General features: G+C 44.8%; 1 protein-coding gene across 1 annotated transcript in view; it reads right to left on the bottom strand.

Annotated features, from left to right (window-relative positions):
* LOC147893966 (protein CYCLOPS-like) overlaps window positions 1-18,478 on the bottom strand; it is a 76,186-nt gene that overhangs the window by 40,359 nt on the left and 17,349 nt on the right. Inside the window, exons 5-6 of the mRNA XM_087385464.1 lie at window positions 13,008-13,066; window positions 11,883-12,553 (exon numbers count right to left, since the gene is read on the bottom strand). Coding sequence (XP_087241590.1) covers window positions 11,883-12,553; window positions 13,008-13,066 — 730 coding nt within the window. The remainder of the gene's footprint in view (window positions 1-11,882; window positions 12,554-13,007; window positions 13,067-18,478) is intronic.

Below are 18,478 nucleotides of genomic sequence, written 5' to 3'. Positions count from 1 at the left end.
GTCAAGATGTGTGTTGCATGGGTAAATGAGGCAACCAACAACCTAGTTGTACATAGTGGCATCAAAAGTTTCAATGCCATCATACATTAATAGCTTAATCCCAAGCTCCACCGGAGTTGAAATTGGCTTATGATTTTGTATTCTAAGCATGTATATACTTGGACTATTTCATGACAATGCCTTCTTTTAATTACGTAAACTGAATTCTCAAGTAATAATGCAACAGTCCCAAAATACGACATCTCAATGAAGGCTTTAAGGTTAGTCTTGGAAATCAGCAATCTGTCCTCATTGGTACTTGTCAGCAAAATGTCATCCACATAAAGTATGATTAAGATAAAATCCACGTTGTCTCTCTTGACAAAGAAGGTAGATTCAATTGGACTATTCTTCGAATGCTTACTAGCTAAACTATTGTGTATTTTCTCATACCAAGTTTGTGGAGTTTATTCCAGACCATACAGTGCTTTGCATAGCTTACACACTTTACTTCTTATCTAGGCATCACAAATCCAATGACATGAGTACATTGACTTCCTCAAGCAAGTTCCCACTAAGGAAAGCGGTCTTAATGTCCAACTAATGCTTCTAACCAAAATGAGCAACTAATACCATGGCACGCCTGATGGTTATCATTATAATCTATCCTCTTTCATTGGAAATATCCTTTAGGACATCGACTTGCCTTATACTTGCCAATGATACCATCAAATTTTCAACTTCTAAACCCACCTTATTCCAACAGCCTTTTTGAATATGGACAGCTCTACCACATCCCATATGTTGTTAAAAGTACATTCAACAAAGCAAGGACGCTGGACCGCAGAGAGGTGTGCAGACTGAGCTAGAGAGGCTTGCACATAATTGAGCAGACAAACTAGACTGTAAAATGATAAAAGAATTAACCCAAAAGGCCTACCATAGGCGAGGAGCTTAAAACAAAGGAGGCTTCAAAAACACATCTAAGGACCCTACTAGAAAACGCATTGATCAAGAAAATGGCACTCGAGCTATAGATGCAGATATTGAAAATGGAGCAAGGTCGAAGAGAACACAAGAGGGAGCAAGCTACATTGAGAATTTAGCAACGCACAAAATGAGAGATATACTAGGCTAGTCATAGAGACAAAACCCTAGAATGGACCCTGGTTAGGATCAACACACATGCAGTGACAAATCAACTCAATCACTAATTGTGGTTAGGGGGAAAATTTTAGAAAGAAAAAAGTACCCCTAACCTTAATTACATTGGCCTTTACCTTAGAGATTAATATTTCTAACAGTTCCCTACAATGAAGATGTTAAAATGTACAAGATGTTAAAGTCAACATCTTCTCTCTCTAGTTGAACGAGGGCCTTTGTTGTGGGTGTGCACGCCTCATGTGAGGCTAGTGTACACTGTAGGGAGGGTGGTTGGCTTTGTATCCGGGCATGTACCCGGGCAGGTACAGCCTAAAGGCATGTACCTGCCCGTAGGCTGCACTATGCTGGGCCAGTGGGGGGGGCCATCAAGGCCACCCCTTGGGCTATAGACCTGAATTGCTTGGTTGGGTTACCAGGCCCCATCAGCTGGCCTGTGGGAAGGGTACACTGACCTGCTGGTCGGCCCCTTTTGACAGCCGAGTTCGCCTTATATATTGGACAGACGGGAGGGGGGGCTGGGGCTATATATTGGCCCCTCTTTGACCCATTGTATCATCACTTTGTTTTGGAGGTTTTGCCCAGCAATAGAGGGCCTTTTCTTGAGATCCTTGCAGTCTCTCACTCTCTCCATTTTGCAGTTCAGGTTTTCTGGTGTGTGTTCTCTCTTTAGTTGTTCATTTTCTGTTGCACTCTCACACAAGAAATAATGTCAATTGCCAAACGAATATAAGTTTTTGCAGGAGTCTCAACATTTTCATGAAGTAAATCTTTGCTGAAGAGATCTGCCACACTCTGATGTGTAGGACAAAAGACCAAGCTGATCTCCCCTGCATGTAAATGCTCCCTGACATATTGATAAATGTATCTCTATGTGTTTTGTACATGCTAGAAACCCAAAACACTACAATAGAGTCTGACTATCAGAGAGAATTGGGGTAGGTTCCTTCAATGATGCATGTAGATCTGCCAACAAACGTCTCAATGGCAACTTTCAGTCATGAGACAAAGACCATGTACTTCAGACATATAGGCAAGATCAGGGTGCACAGACAAACTCCTCTCAAAGCATGATCACTCATTTTTTCCAGCCACATAGCATGAATTAGCATGTCCCAAGGGGACAACAGAACCGAGGTCCAGAGCAAGACATGACAGACTTGCCAGTGGGTCGATGCACAGATACTAGATTGGAGACACAACTGACGGGTGTGACAATCACACTTGTCCGACACAAAACTGCAGCTAGGAGACCACAATGGACTACACACCCTGACCGTTGCCAGTGCCCTATTACAGGTTTTATGCCACCGCAACCTCATACATCACTGAACTTCCTTTTGGGGTTGACCCCTCCAGTAGCTTCTTGAGGACCATCTCAGTGGTGCCACACCACGTTTTCTATCCTCTCCATGGCTTAGACATTCTATGTAAAAGTGTTTCTATGACTAGGTTGTATTTGTCTTGGGTGTAGATGCCCGCTTAGAGGCTCCACCTAATCAGCTCATTATATATGGTTCTTTTCAGTCTCATAGACCCTTTGGTCTTTCGAGGACTTTTAATAAACTTTCTTTTTTCTTTCTTTCTTTCTTTATTGTTCCCCCTATTGTACCTTGCCAAGAGAACTCCACCTTTTACATCTATTAATGCAATGAAAATAGAATCAGCTCACATTTGAATTTCTTCTGCATTTCAGTTTGTGCTAATTCTCTTCTATATTATCACCATAAGAAAAGCATCCACTGTTATCCTTGTTCATTCCTCTTTCTTCAAATGTGTGTTGAGCATCATGGCACACTTCCAAGACAAGGGAGTGAGTGATGATTGCCTTAGGATTGATCTTCATAGACGAGTCCAAGTCCTAGAAGGAAATATCAAAGGTGGTTCAATAGCAAGCTTTCTGCCTTGAATCAATCTTGCATACAGACCTGACCGAGTCTGAGGCCTCTAGGTTTGATTCTACCATGCTGGAAAGAGCCAGGGCTAGGCATAGACTAGTCGAGTATCTTTTGTGATATCAAGGACCCTGCCTATTTTGGAGAATCCCATCACATAAGGGCAATGTGGAACTTTTCCAACAAGCCCACTATCCCAAGCACATAGGGGTGCTACAGTAAAGTGCGAGAAATGCCATATGACAGACCTGCAATGCCTGCATGGATGCAGAAGGCAACCGAAGCAAGAATTCATAAGACTCGACTCATAACTAAGATCATGGCCAGTAATGATGTAGAAGTGAGGGATGACTACAGGAGGAAGTGTTAAAAATCGACCAACAGAGGGTACGCATAGCGGAAGACTGATAGAATAGCCCAGGAACTCACATAGTGTGTGGGGTGTGGAATCACAAACTTCTTTACTTAATGTGCATCAAATAGATGTGCAGGCTCATCAATAGACAATGAACCAGCCAAATATAGAAGCTACCGAAAGAATATATATTTCCGTCCAGAGCTATGGACACAATACAAAAGAGATAGATCCAAAGTCCCACCAGAGCATGGTCCTTTGATCTTACCACAAGGTACTTCTACTATCTGCCGGATATCTTTAGACTTGAGCCCGTGCTCAACCTCGGGCGTAGTAGACTTGACATTCAGAAGATCTCTCCACCTTGCTGTCTGCAAACCAGCCTAGGTGGGCTGCCAATGAGTGTACTAAGTCTGCAGTCCTTCTTCCTTAGTCTACAAAAAAGATAGATCCAAAGTCCCACCAGAGCATAGTCCTTTGATCTTACCACAAGGTACTTCTACTATCTGCCGGATATCTTTAGACTTGAGCCCGTGCTCAACCTCGGGCATAGTAGACTTGACATTCAGAAGATCTCTCCACCTTGCTGTCTGCAAACTAGCCTAGGTGGGCTGCCAATGAGTGTACTAAGTGACACGTCCCAGCACTCCTGAAACCCCTGATCTGCAAAATAACCACACACAACATCAGAACTGAGCAGGCTGCTCACCACCCAACCGTGACATCTACGGGATGTGATCCCGAATCAGAAGATGTCCCCTCCGAGCCACGAGCTGAGCTACTGGCACGAACTCCCAATCAGATCCAAACCAGCCTGGTGTCCCATACCACCAGGTGGCGCTGTGAAGCCCTGGATCTGCCACTGGGCCTTGGGCTACGCTAAGATGCAGGCGCGCGTCCGCGACACAATCCAGGATCAGACCTAGCACCTGGGAACGAGACTTGCTCCCAACTGCACACACTGAGAACTGAACCCCCTGGGCCTCTTTTATAGACTCGGGCCCCGGCGCCAAAAATAGCGAAGACCCATAAATAGTTCGTACCCTTGCCACTCAACCCGAGAATCAAGCCTGCCTAGCTCTAAGCCTCCCCAGGCTAACCTGAGCTAGTTCTGTGTACCTAGTACACGTCAGATACCAATCCGTGCACATGACATACTCCCCCTCCTCTAAGAACTCACTCCTGAGTTCGCTAAGAAATCCGGAAATGTTCTTTTGAGGTTTTGTAATGTCTCTCATGTTGCATCCTCCTCAACACGATCCTTCCACTTAATCTTGTATTCCGTGATAGTACGATTTCGAATCTGTCTTTCACGAAATTCAAGAATAGATTCAGGTTCGTGAGGAATAAAAGTCAAATCTGTAACTTCTATAATCTCATGAGGAGAAACAAGTTGATCATCTGCACCCAATACTTCTTTCAGTCTACTGACATGAAAGACTGGATGTACTTTAACATCAGGAGGCAATTCTAGTCGATATGCAACTGGTCCAATTCTTTTACTGACCTTGAATGGGCCACAGTATCTGGGGGATAATTTCGGAACCAAACCAGTACTTAGGCTCTTGGATTCCTTAGGAATTCTCAAATATACCATCGTTCCTTCAGAGAACTCTCTGGGTGAACGATGTCTATTAGCATAAAATCTGTCCCGATCTTGGGCACTTCTAATAGACTCCTTGGCAAACTGCAACATTTCGTGCATATCTAGCAAGAAGTTCTTAGCAGCATCATTTTGAATCCCTTTTAATCCAACCATAACTGGTGACTTAGGTTGAAACCCGTACATAAGCATAAAAGCACTGTAACCTGTACTAGAATGCTTTGCACTGTTGTAAGCAAATTCAATCATGGGTAGATAATCTTCCCATGAAGACTGTCTCTTAGATACATATGCCCGAAGCATGTCTTCAACCAACTGGTTGACCTTTTCTGTACTGCCATCGGATTGTGCATGATCCGAGGAACTCATACTTAGAGTAGTTTTCAACTTCTCAAATACAAGTGTCCAGAAGTTACTTGTAAACTTTGAGTCCCTGTCACTGACTATGTCAGATGGCAAACCATACAGCTTGAACAAGTGGTCCACAAACTCGTGAGCCAACTGCACAGCTGAAATAGTTGTTCTTGTAGGTAAGAATCTAGCCATTTTTGTCAAACGGTCGACTATGACCCAAATAGAGTCATGACCCTTGCGCGTTCGAGGTAAACCAGTAATAAAATCCATGGAAATACTTTCCCATTTATTACCTGGAATCTGTAATGGCTGTAATAAGCCCGCGCTTCTAAGGCGTTCAGCCTTAGTAACCTGACAAACCCGGCAACCTACTACATAGTTCTCTATAAATGCACGCATCTTAGGCCAATAAAAGATATGCTTCACAAGAGACAGAGTCCTATGTATACCTGGATGTCCAGCACTAGGAGCATCATGACACTCCCAGAGAATCTTGGATTTAAGGTCCAGAACATCAGGCACACAAATCTTTTCATTCCGGAACAGCAAGCCGTTCCTAATCATCCACTGACCTCCCGCCGCCTGTATCCTAGGTGGCACAATCCCTGAGTCCTGGTCAACCATGGAGCTCCCATCCTGGACTCTCTGCCAATAAGAACTGAAATGACTATCAGTTGCGTATAGCCCTCTCAAGGATTGAAATAGGTCTGAGGATATTTCCGTAAATACAAAGCATTTACAAACTTAACTCGACTTAAGGCATCCGCCACACTATTCAACGAACCCTTACGATAACGTATTTCGAAATCAAAATCCTGCATTAGCTCTGCCCATCTAGCTTTCCTTCCTCTCAATTCTGATCCATCACACACATACTTAATTGACTGGTGATCAGTCAATACAAGGAACTTTGAACCATACAAGTAGTGTCTCCAAACCTTGAGAGCATACACTGCAGCATAAAGTTCCTTCTCAAGTATGGGCCAACGATACTGGGTGTCGTCTAGCTTCTTACTCTCAAAAGCTACAAGTCTGCCCTCTTGGAATAGAGCTGCCCCAATCGCATAATCGCTCGCATCGGCCTCTAAAACATAAGGCCGGGTAGGATCGGGTAATGCAAGAACGGGTGCTTCCTTGATAGAAAACTTCAAGGTTTCAAAAGCCTTGTTCATTGCATCATTCCAAGAGATCGGCTGGGTAGACCTGCGTCCACGACCTTTCAATATGTTGGTCAAGGGTGCCGTGATATGTGAATAATCACGCACTGACTTCCGAAGAAATACCGTAAATCCTAGGAAAGAACGAAGTTGTTTCACAGTCTGAGGGATAGGCCATTCTAAAACCTTCTGGATACGATCCAAATCAATGCTAATACCTTCAGAAGAAATCTTGTGTCCTAAGTAAATGATCTCCTTCATAAAGAAGTCACATTTACTCATCTTGGCATAAAGCTTATGCTGTCTTAGAACAAGTAAGACAACCCGAAGGTGTCCTATATGATCCTCAAGCGTTTTACTATATACCAAGATATCATCTAAGAACACTACAACAAATTTGCCCAGAAAATCCCTGAACAAATCGTTCATCATCTGCTGAAAAGTAGCAGGAGCATTGGTCAAACCAAAAGGTAATACGAGGAACTCGTAATGACCATACCTAGTCCGGAATGCGGTCCTATCTATGTGTTTAGCATAGATACGGATTTGATGATAACCCGTACGCAAATCAATCTTAGTGAAATACTTCGCTCCGGCCAAACGGTCTATCAAATCATCAGAATGAGGTAAAGGATAGCGGTTCTTAATTGTAACTTTATTTAATCGTTTATAATCAATACACATTCTCCAGGAAGAATCTTTCTTCTTTCTTAAGAGGACAGGTGCACCCCAAGGTGATTTACTTGGGCGGATATAGCCCATATTCAGGTAATCCTGAAGCTGGATAGCTAACTCATCCTCCTCTACCTGGCTCATCCTATAAGGTGGTACACTGATAGGTTGAGCCCCTGGGACTAAGTCTATGCGATGATCTACTGCCCGTTCTGGAGGTAAACCTTCCGGCAGTTGAGCTGGGAATACGTCTTTAAAATTATCTAACAACATTCTCAATTCTTGGTGTTCAAACACACTTAATTCATTCTTGTTAATGACCGAAACAACAAATGAAGAAAGTGAAATCAAAACACACTGATAGACATCATAATGAGAATTGTTTAATATATTCCGAAGCTGCATCGCAGGTACAATAGGCCCCCGAGAAGGGGGAATCTTATCACACTGAATACAAAATTGGGTGTCCTTATCTACAAAAGAAAGCGTATGCTCCGTCCATCCGATCTGAATATTGTGGGTTTTAAACCACTCTATCCCGATCAGCAAGTCTACATGCTCTAGATGCATAACATAACATGTGAGAGCTCCTGTGTAGGCTTGAATCCGGATGGGAAGCGCTTCAACCTTGCGATCCCAAAACTGCTTCCCGGCTGGAAGCTGCACCTCGTAGGTGTGGTCGCTAGGTACTGTGGACAGCCCCATCTTCTGCACAAATTTGTAATTTACAAAATTGTGAGAGCTGCCCGGATCAAAGAGAATGTGAACCTGTTGGTCCCTAACTTCTCCATAAACTCGGAAAAGATCATGGGAACCAAACAACGAAGTATTAAAGGTACAATTACAAGAAAGGGGGCAGGTAATGACATTTACTGGAATACCTGTCATCGTGATTTGGTTGGCTCCCTTGGCTGCGGTACGTGGACCCGCCTGGAGCTTCGGTCCTAGCACCAATTTTTGGTTCTTCCGCTTAGGACACTCATTCTTTGAGTGGCCCCGCTCCTCGCAATAAAAACATCGGCCTTCTTTCTTGAGCCTGAGAGTGCGAAGGAAACGGGCCTTACCATTCTTCGCAGGAGTTAAGCTTTTCCTGGAGGCGTTGTCCGTAGACTTCGTCTCCCCAATACCAGTCGCATGCTGAAAGAACTTACGTTTGTTCTTTCCACTCGTCTCGGTAACTGTGGTTGCCTTGGTACCGGCCATGGTATCATCATATATGCGCGCATATGTCATGGCCTCCTGCAATGTTGTGCACTTGTTATTCTTAATCTGTAACTTATAGGAGTCTGACAAACCATCCACGAAAAAACCTAACAAGGTTACAGGATCCATTTTAGTGGCCCTGGTTTGCAGATCCCTAAATCTTTGAAGATAAACTTCAAAAGTTAAATTCAATTTTGACATATCGAGGGCCTTGAGCTTGCCGACGATATCGTAGTCATCTTCCTTCTTCAGGAACTCCTTCCTGAAGATGCCCTCAAAATCTGTCCAAGTATCAGGCTTAGGCTGGAGTTCTTTCCACCAAAGCAAGGCTTTACCTGACATAAACCCTGCTGCCAACTGAATCTTTTTCTCATCTGGATAGGGGTGAAATTGGAAGTGTACTTGCCACTTGTGCAACCAAGTGTCAACTACCTCCTTTGTTCTTGATTTTTGGTCACCTGGAAAAGGATCCGGAGTGATATTCGGGCCTAGCACGGAAGCCATGGCATCCACATGCGTGAGTGCCTGAACCGTGCTAGCCAGAAGAGTCAGAGTTGCTTGTATCCCTTGGAGTTGCTGTGTCAACCCCGATTGATTAGCGTTGACCTGTTCAAATTTACCATCAAGAGCAGTCGTAAACTCACTGAAGGCTTTCTTAGTTATCAGGTCGTCATAGAGACCCTGATCATCCTCTCCCACTGGAGTGTAATCTAAGTCCTGCTCTCCCATAGTGAACTCGGGATTTGGAGCATCAGACATGGCTGAAATCTGATTTGATTACGTACGGAGAGAAATAACTGACTGAAACGAAGCACAGAGGAGGATGGAGCAGAAGAAAACCGTCCCGTAAGAAGCTGACAGAAGGAGATGCTGAAATCTGGCAAATCGGAAGACCACGAGTCCTGGAGCCTCCCTGAACCCGCAAACCGGATGCGTAGGCTGCAGTAAAAGCTGTACGGACTGCTGACGTGGCCTATACCGCTGCTGACGCATGCCGTACGGTGGCTGCAGGTACTGGCGCAGCTTCTGTTCGGAGCAGCAGTAGGTAGAGGAGCAGGCGGAACAGTCCGTACAGGCTGTACGGCTGTCGCTGAAGCTGTACGGACTGTTGCAGAGGCTTCGGGAACCGTGCAGGGCTGACGCAGGCAATGGCAGTTGCAGGGAAGCTGATCGAAACAGGGCGCAGGCTGTACGGACGGGGCTGGCTGGGCACGAAACTCGAGGTGAGGTCTCGATACTCAAGGCTGCTTGTGGGTAGCCTAGCACCCAGCCCCCACCTATATAGGGTGCAGGGCTGCCTTATTTGGAAGCTAGGCTTCCAAAAAAGGCTGAGCCCCTCCAGCTTTGGAGGGGTGCTTTTTCGAAAAAAGCACCTGAGCCCCTCCAGCTTTGGAGGGGTGCTTTTTCGAAAAAAACACCTTCCTCCTGCGCAGGCTGCACGCAGCCCTAGGCGCAGGCTGTTCGCAGCCTGTTGCGCGGGCTGTGGACAGCCTATTGCGCTGGCTGTGGACAGCCTATTACCCAGGCTGTCCCGCCTCTACTGCCTCGTCTACTGCGCCCCTTCCTAGGCTCCGCATCCCTTCCTCCCTTGCTGTCTTTTTCCTGCACATCGCTCCTTCTTTTCCGCTCTCCTTCTCCTCCCTCTAAACTTCTCTCCGATGCCTTCAGAGATTTCGATTCTCTCTCACTCCTATTCTTCTTTCTTTTCCAGATCTTTCTCCACCCCTTCTACCCCAGGTAGTCAGCAAAAACGCAGCAGGAAATTTCGAATTTCAGGGCATACCTGGAAGAGAAATCCGTCGAAATTCTCGCATCAGAAGTTCCTACCTCAGGAGTTGGCTCTGATACCAACTGACACGTCCCAGCACTCCTGAAACCCCTGATCTGCAAAATAACCACACACAACATCAGAACTGAGCAGGCTGCTCACCACCCAACCGTGACATCTACGGGATGTGATCCCGAATCAGAAGATGTCCCCTCCGAGCCACGAGCTGAGCTACTGGCACGAACTCCCAATCAGATCCAAACCAGCCTGGTGTCCCATACCACCAGGTGGCGCTGTGAAGCCCTGGATCTGCCACTGGGCCCTGGGCTACGCTAAGATGCAGGCGCGCGTCCGCGACACAATCCAGGATCAGACCTAGCACCTGGGAACAAGACTTGCTCCCAACTGCACACTGAGAACTGAACCCCCTGGGCCTCTTTTATAGACTCGGGCCCCGGCGCCAAAAATAGCGAAGACCCATAAATAGTTCGTACCCTTGCCACTCAACCCGAGAATCAAGCCTGCCTAGCTCTAAGCCTCCCCAGGCTAACCTGAGCTAGTTCTGTGTACCTAGTACACGTCAGATACCAATCCGTGCACATGACACTAAGTCTGCAGTCCTTCTTCCTTAGTTCACCTCCCACCAACTGTGGCTACTGCTGCTGCTGCTTTCTGCCTCAAAAGGCTGCCCCAAAGTTGAAGTATGAGGGCACAAGGCCCCCTCCCTTTTATAGGCCCAGAGGGCTGGCCAACCAACCGAACCAGCAGGCCTAAAATGGCCGACCTGCTGGTCGGTCATCCTGCCCCCTCTTGCCTATATAATGTGCCCCTTCTAAGACTCAAAACAAGGGCCTGTTGGCCCACAAAACTATGGCACTTGGCCCTTACTTTCCTGCAGGGATGAGCCCACCTAATCTGACCTGGTTGGCTGGCTCCAACCAGCCCAACCAGTCAGCCAATCGCCGAGCCGTGCTGCTGCTCTGTACCGCCACTGCGACATCTGCCAGAGCATCTTGCAGGGCCTCAGCCTGCCCACACATCTTGGCAAACTCCTCGCCACATAGCTGCCTGTACCCGGGATAACCCCACCATCTTGCTGCTCATCAGAATCCTCGAGCCAGGGCAGATCCAAGGCATGCTGCCACTGCCATCTCCCCTGCACAAAGGCGCCATCTGATGCATGCTCTGGAGCTCCAGGTACTTGATCTTTTCCTCTCTGATCTCTGCCCCCATGGCAGCCATCTTGCTGCCCATGTGGCCATCCCTCAGGACCCAGGTCCACCTCCCCCATGCTCTCCTCATATGGGGGCTTACAAATGGGGAGGTGACCTTTCCAATAGGAAGTGCAAGAAACGGCTAGGAAAGGGCTAGAAGGTCTTGGAAAAAAAACCTTTTTGGCAGGTCACAGAGGGGAAGGACCTAAGGACAAGTCTACAGTAGAAAAGGAAAAGAATCAGCGAAGGAGAACAAGAACAGGAGTAGAAGAGAAGAGCAGTTAGAACAAGACAATTGCAAGCCAATCACTTCTTTAAGTTCAATATAGCAACAAAATTTTGTATCTGGTGAGTATCTGTCACCAGATATAGAATAAAAGTGAAATTTTGAGATACTGCCAAAGAGTTTTAAGATTTTGAGATTCCAAGATCACTAAAAAAGGTTTCAAACCAAACCTTCATAACTGGCAATCACAACCAAAATAATATAAGATACAAAAACTACTCAACTCTAAACATACCCGATCTGTGTGAACTTGGCGTGGGAGAATTCCCTCCATGGTTTAATTTTTTTGAAGGCTGATCAACTGTCCTGCCTCCTTGCACAGCTCGTTTCAAATTGTTATGCTGTGTTGACACTGTCCCAGAGTTTGATGGACCATCACTTAATGCCACTCCAGCAGATAGAGTTGGAGCTCCTCCCGAGGACTCACTTGGAGAGGGTGGAGTTGTTAAAATTGGTGAAGGCGGCTGCCCACCAGAAGCAATTCCTCCCATCTTAAGACTTCTATCTTTATCATGTACATCTGTAGGAATGTCTTCCAATTGACCAGAAAAGATTTGAGGATCTAGCTCTCCAGAAACTGTCCCATGCACTGAAGAAACTCTTACAATAGTGTTCTGAGTCTGCTCACTCCTCTCATCGAGTTTCTTGCGATCTAAGCTGCCTTTGAGCATGCTTACCATGTTTGAGATTGAATTGCCAGATCCAATAGGAGGAACTGCATTAGAGGACTGTGAATACTGCATAGCCTGAGGAGTCTGTGGAACACGTCCATTTGCCAGGCCTCTAGCAAAAGCACCTAAGGATGCCACTGCTTGATTCAGCCCATGAGTGCCCTGTGTAGCGAGACGCTGCAAAGTATCTGCAGATGGAAGTGAAGGAAGCCCCTGCATTGCTGCATACATTCGACTGCAACCCAACAAAATAGAGACTCAATTCTTCCAAAAACAATTGATCTACTTAAATCAACATCAAAGATATTTCACAAATAATACGGTTCAATCCACACACCACTTCAGGTTTGACACACTAAAACTGGCACATATCCAAATTTAGTGAGCTTCTATACATTTCAAAAAGGGAACAGCAACGCTAGTCACAGGCATAGAATCTGCATGCAAACAGAGTGTCCCAATCCCATAGACCCAAACCTGGCATTCCAAACCTTTGCATGCCAAGTTCTGCTACCTCCTATTACTCACCCTACTGTAATTTATGCAAACTAAGCACACAGTACAGCATCAGTTTTCTTTGAGATATGTATGTAATTTATTTTCCCCCAGCTATATCTTCATACCAGTACAAGCTGCAGTCCTAAATGGATCCCCCATAAAACAAAGTAGCTGTATTCACAGTTTCTTACCGCAGCTCCGCCGATCGGCTCCGTGTCATGGGTTGACATTGTTGAAGCCATGGAAGTCCCTGAAAATGGTAAATGATCTACTCATTTAGATTGTAAAAAGAAAATCGACTAAATTCCAAACTTTAAGAAACAATCCAAGTGGAATTATCTTTATGTCGTAGGATAAATTCTCCCCATAAAAAAGTTTGTCTGCTTATGCAAAAAAATATATACACAGGGTGGGGACACTTACTCAACTCAATAGGTCACAGCTCAGGGGGTAACTTTGGCCTAGATACAAGCACATCAAGACTCAGGAATGAGAGGGGGGTTTGTTCCTAGGGATGCATCTTATCAAGTGAGAGCAGATTATAATTCCATGGACAAAAAAGATATATCAGTAGAAATACAATGTATGAGCCAGCTCCCCTAAGATGTCGGAGCTCTGGTGTTCCATATGTTATTTTTTTTTCCCCAAAGAAAAGATTTCTATTAAATATGAAAGAAACTCCGATAGCAAAGCTCAACGGAAAAGTACATCATGCAAGGCATGAGAAAACAAATACCGTAATAGGGCAAAATCAAACTCCTGTAAGAGAGCTAGAGAAAATCCAAGGTTGAGGCTGAAAGAGCCACCTCAACCCTATTGGGGACTTTAGAAGAATGGAGAGCCACTCCACTCCCTGGAGAAAACAATCGTCCTCGTAGAGGCTGCTTGTGAAGACCCCTGCATGCTCCACGTCTAGGAGCTAAGCTATTGAACCCCATGTCATGAAAAAATAAAAACGCATTAAGGTGCTCAATCATCTAGCAATCTCTTTCTAGATGATCCTCGCCTATCTGCAGTCCCATAAGCAATGCTGACTAGATTCCTCAACAGATAGGCACTCATAAGCATCTGCCCCAAACATAGATAAATTCACTGCAATCCCTCCGGGAATAGAAAACCAAAAAAGAGTAATTTTTCTATCCTCAAGGAATTTCCACAGTCTCCTCCAAAAGGATTTTTGCAAATAAGCAGAAATTTGAAAATTCTCCCAATGAGGACATCTGGTGGGCCTTCAGCCTCGTAGGCTAAGCTCAAACTTCTTGGCATTACAGACCGTGTATCGAAAGAAGGGGAGGCTCTTCTCTTGGTGCCTTGCTTCAATCCATTGAGCTCCATATATTGATTGTATTAAGTCCGGTAAGAAACTTTTGGCCCATTTTGAAGAATGAGAAAAATATCACCTGCGTTGGGATTAGTGCTCAACCGATGGTAGTAACCAAGTTCCCATGAGTCTCATGCCATGTTTGTATGGTCACATAGCAATACCTTTTTGTCCATATAGTAAGATGGTGGTTCAATAAGTTTAACTAGGACCTCTATACCTACAGATTATCATCATCATCCAGTTTTCTTTTTACTCTACTTGCATGATAATGGATCATACCGCCCTGAAGGTAATCTTTTGTATCAGATTTGTCCTAGTTTGGAGCAAAATTATACTTGTTATTTTGGCTCTCCATATTGCTGTACAAACTCTTGCGTTTGGAGTTTACTTGAGATTTATCCTGCGTGTAGGTGACACCTTTAAAGTGTTCTATTGCAAAGGTCACAAGTTGTTAAAAGCTATCCTCTAATATTCAAGCATACCATTTCATTTGTAATATTTCTAAAGCAAAGTATGACTTGTCTTATGGGAAATATGAGGCATACTTGGTGTCAATTGTAGAAAAAATTATCTCCATGTCATACTTGATTTTTGCATTTCATTACAAATCTTTTTGTGACTCCTTTTGTCATATGACCTTGCTAGCTTTTATTGGCATCATATTCCTTTTTCGATTGAACGTCTACCTTCTAGGCTCTAGGTCAGTCCATAGTTGCTCAATCCATGAGCCCCCTAGATGAGCTTCCAATGAGCATGTTAGGACAGGAACTGAGAGACTAGGCTGATCCATGTGGCAGGCACACTGCCAGGTAGGCCAAGTTGAAAGCCAAGCAATAGGTGGGCCAGACTTAGAGTCAGAGATCAAGGCAGTTACATATCGACTGTCGAAGTGTGGGTAGCCACCCTTCCCCACCCACCATCTGCCCAAAAATAATATTTGGCTGATAGTAGCAGGAATCCATCCTCTAACAGTCAATAGCAAGACACCCACCTTATACCACGCAGGCCTCTTCTAAATTGTGCAATTAAGGCATTCTTTTTTATTCTTCAAGTGTCCTTCCGGTGTGTTATAACACACCATCCATCCCTTTCTTGGTTTGGGCAGGCACTGGGTTTGGGCGGGTTGTGTATCTGCCCTCAATCTATAGTGCACACTTGTAAGAAGACTATCATGTGGCAATCCGCATGTCATACTTACATGCCTCTTTTGAGGTAAAACCGACACTATGTGTCATAGCATCCGAGAAATTAGTAGCGAAGGTAGATGAGGAGTCACTGATATGCATGAAAAGACTAGATGGCTTGTCTCATAGCACGTTCATAGACCATACCCCCGTACTAGTACTCAATGGATGCACTAAGGCTACACTTAACTCATCAGGAGGTCCATTGGATTTTCAAATATGAATGGAAGGTATAGATTCATCAGGCGTTGGTCTCCATGTGAAACCCACATCATACTATGATGGCACTCAACGAGCACTTCTCCCACCTTATTGAGGATACTTGTGTGGGTCTCCCATGTGACACCCACATCGCACTAGGATGGTACTCAATGAGCAATTCTCCCACCTAACTAAGAATACTTGCATGGGTCTCCACATCACACCGACATGGCTCTAGGATAGCACTTTTTACAACATCAAGAACTGACACTATGCATGAATTGTCATCTATGGGGAGGTGCAGATTGAGCACCATGTGCTATGAGACTAAGACTAATCATTGAGTACCAAGCACTATGCAGCCCTCTGTCTTTAAGATCACCAATAAGCTTGATCCTTCATTCGTATCACTTGTATAATGACAACCTAAAAGCTGTCCGACCCTCTTGTACCCAATTTCTCTCCATTTGAGGATTGACTTTGGAGCGGGAGGCAACTCTGTGCATGAGCGTTCTTCCTCATCCTTTTGTCTATGAGAGGTCTAGTTTGAAGTGCACGAGATGGGGAGACTTGGAAGGTGAAGATCACAAGGCAAGACAATAAACAAGGAAGTTTGTGGATCTCGGGTCTAATGTCACGAGCAAGGCCAAATGTTGATGTTCAACCAGCTCCTTGATATGCTGACAAACTAGTTCAAAGGTTGCAAGGGCGTTTCTCTGAGCTGGATGATGATATTGCTGGAAATCTTATCCATGATGAGGCTGATAGGCGAGCATGAGAAGTGGCAAATAAGCCTTGGTCTAAAACTGGAAAGAAGCATGCAATCTTGTGGAAACTGGACCCGGAGGATCTCAAACCAGAACTCACATGTTGTGCGAAAGGGGGGTTGTATCTGTTTTTTACGAGTCACGTTCCATCTCTCTTGGAATTGGAGGAGTTTCTTTCTTATGAGTGTGATGTACCTACTCTGGGTAATACTGCAGGGTTTTTGGGAAAGGGTTTCTTCCTTGTCAAATTTGTGTCAGAAAAGCTTAGGGATGAGCTTATTGGCAGATCCTTCGTGTTGGCGGGTTCCATGGTCCTCATCATTCATTGGAGCCCCTCCTTTAGCATCAACAAGTTATTATTTTATGAGTGCCCGGTATGGGTGGATTTTCCCAATCTTCATGCGTTGTTTGGGAACTTTGTCGAGCGTATTATAGTGGCGTTGGGGATGGGTGTTGTCGGTTCCTCCCCCATCAAATCCCTGTCCAATCCTAGGAGGGCATGGATCTTATGGGACCGCAGTTAGGATCCCACTGATTTTGTAGGGATTGATCTGCCTGATGGTGAGACGATTGCACAACAGGTGCGGTTTGGGCATGGTTGTAAGACACGTTAAGACATGACACGTCAGACATGCTTCAGACACAAGTGTCTAAAGTGTCTTAAAGATAAGACATGTAAGACGCGTCATTGTAATAATAAATATTTAATTAATGTATGTAAAAGTATACAAGTGTACAACTTGCTAGCATAGCTAGTTGCTAGATTCTAGAAGTACAATAACCTACACTTAAACAATGCAAGAAGTAACAATGCACATGTACAATGTACTTAAGACTTAAAAGTTAAAGTTAAGACTCACGGCTCAAGAGCTTGCAAGTCACGACTCACAACTTTAAAGATTCAAACCGACAATTGAATCTTGATATTCAAAAATCTAGATAGGCAATTTAACAAGAGCTAGAGGGCTACATAGATTATATACCAACATCATTAATCAATACACATAAATATCATGGCAATGGTCTATGAATCACATGTGACATGAATGAAATATGCATCTCAATACATATAATTGAAAGGAAACTTTTGACTCTCAAGAGTCAAATCTCTCAAGATTCATCCTAATCCGAATCAACGAGGTCACCGCCACTATTGGATCCGAAGTCGCCATCAATGATAGCATGGTTAAGCCAAACTCGATGTTTGTTGTTACACCCCACCCACGAAAAAAAAAAAAAAAAAGAGTGTTTAAAGGTGTCTTAAGGTAAGACACCTGTCTTAAGTGTCTTATCATAAGACACAAGTGTCTTAACAATCGTGGGTTTGGGGCTTTCCCCAATGCAAAGCTACCTCTCACTTTGCCAAAAAATGGCTGCAAAGGGCATCAAACACGAAGTTGGCGGTGGGAGAGAAAGGAGAGGCTCCCCTTGTTTCAAACAATGAGCTTGCAAAGGAGGGTATCAAAGATAGTTTAAAGAAAACACCGTTGGAGGCACCCATGCATGTATGTGGTGGTGGAAACAGCAAAAGATGATAAGGAAGTACCTCGGCCAAGTACGAGTTCTCACGAGCCTTGCAGGCTGGTTGGCCGGAAGGGAAGTTGACTAAGGTTCTCCATGATGAACCCGTGAAGGTGGCTCCTTCTCTGTGTGTGGTGCCAGTGGGGAATGGTGAAGCACTGCACGTGGAAGCACAGGTGGGGGACGGCCCAAGATCTCGACCCAAAATTCCTCGGGCCAACACAATTTTGAGTGAGATAAGAGGATGCCTTTGATGTTGCATCAGTTGCTTTCCCTATGTCAAAGCAATGACGATCCACAGAAGGATCACAGAGTGGAGACTACCAAAGTGGAGATGCCTGAGGTGAACCACCAAAATCAGTTGCCGGAGAGGAAGTGCATGCAAGGAAGATCTTCGAACCAGTGGATACGAATACTTCACCGTCCAAATCTATGTCCAAGCATATCAAAGAAGTTACCTGGATTGCGGGGCAAGGCAAAGAGAATAGTTTTAATTTCCTTAGAGATGCCTACAAAGTCCTAGCAAGTCACTAGTAATGCATGCTACTCTACAGGTGGGGGAGTGAGATTTGTCACTATGTTTTCTTGGAATTTACAGGGATCCTACAATCCTACCAAGCCGCGAGGTTGTCTTTCCGTGATTGAAAGGTATAATCCTATTGTCA

The sequence above is a fragment of the Dipteris shenzhenensis genome, chromosome 15 (assembly GCF_047967505.1).
Source record: "Dipteris shenzhenensis isolate YYH24624 ecotype China chromosome 15, Dip_SZ_1.0, whole genome shotgun sequence".
NCBI classification, from domain to species: domain Eukaryota; kingdom Viridiplantae; phylum Streptophyta; class Polypodiopsida; order Gleicheniales; family Dipteridaceae; genus Dipteris; species Dipteris shenzhenensis.
This window is presented reverse-complemented; position numbering and strand designations above follow the sequence as displayed.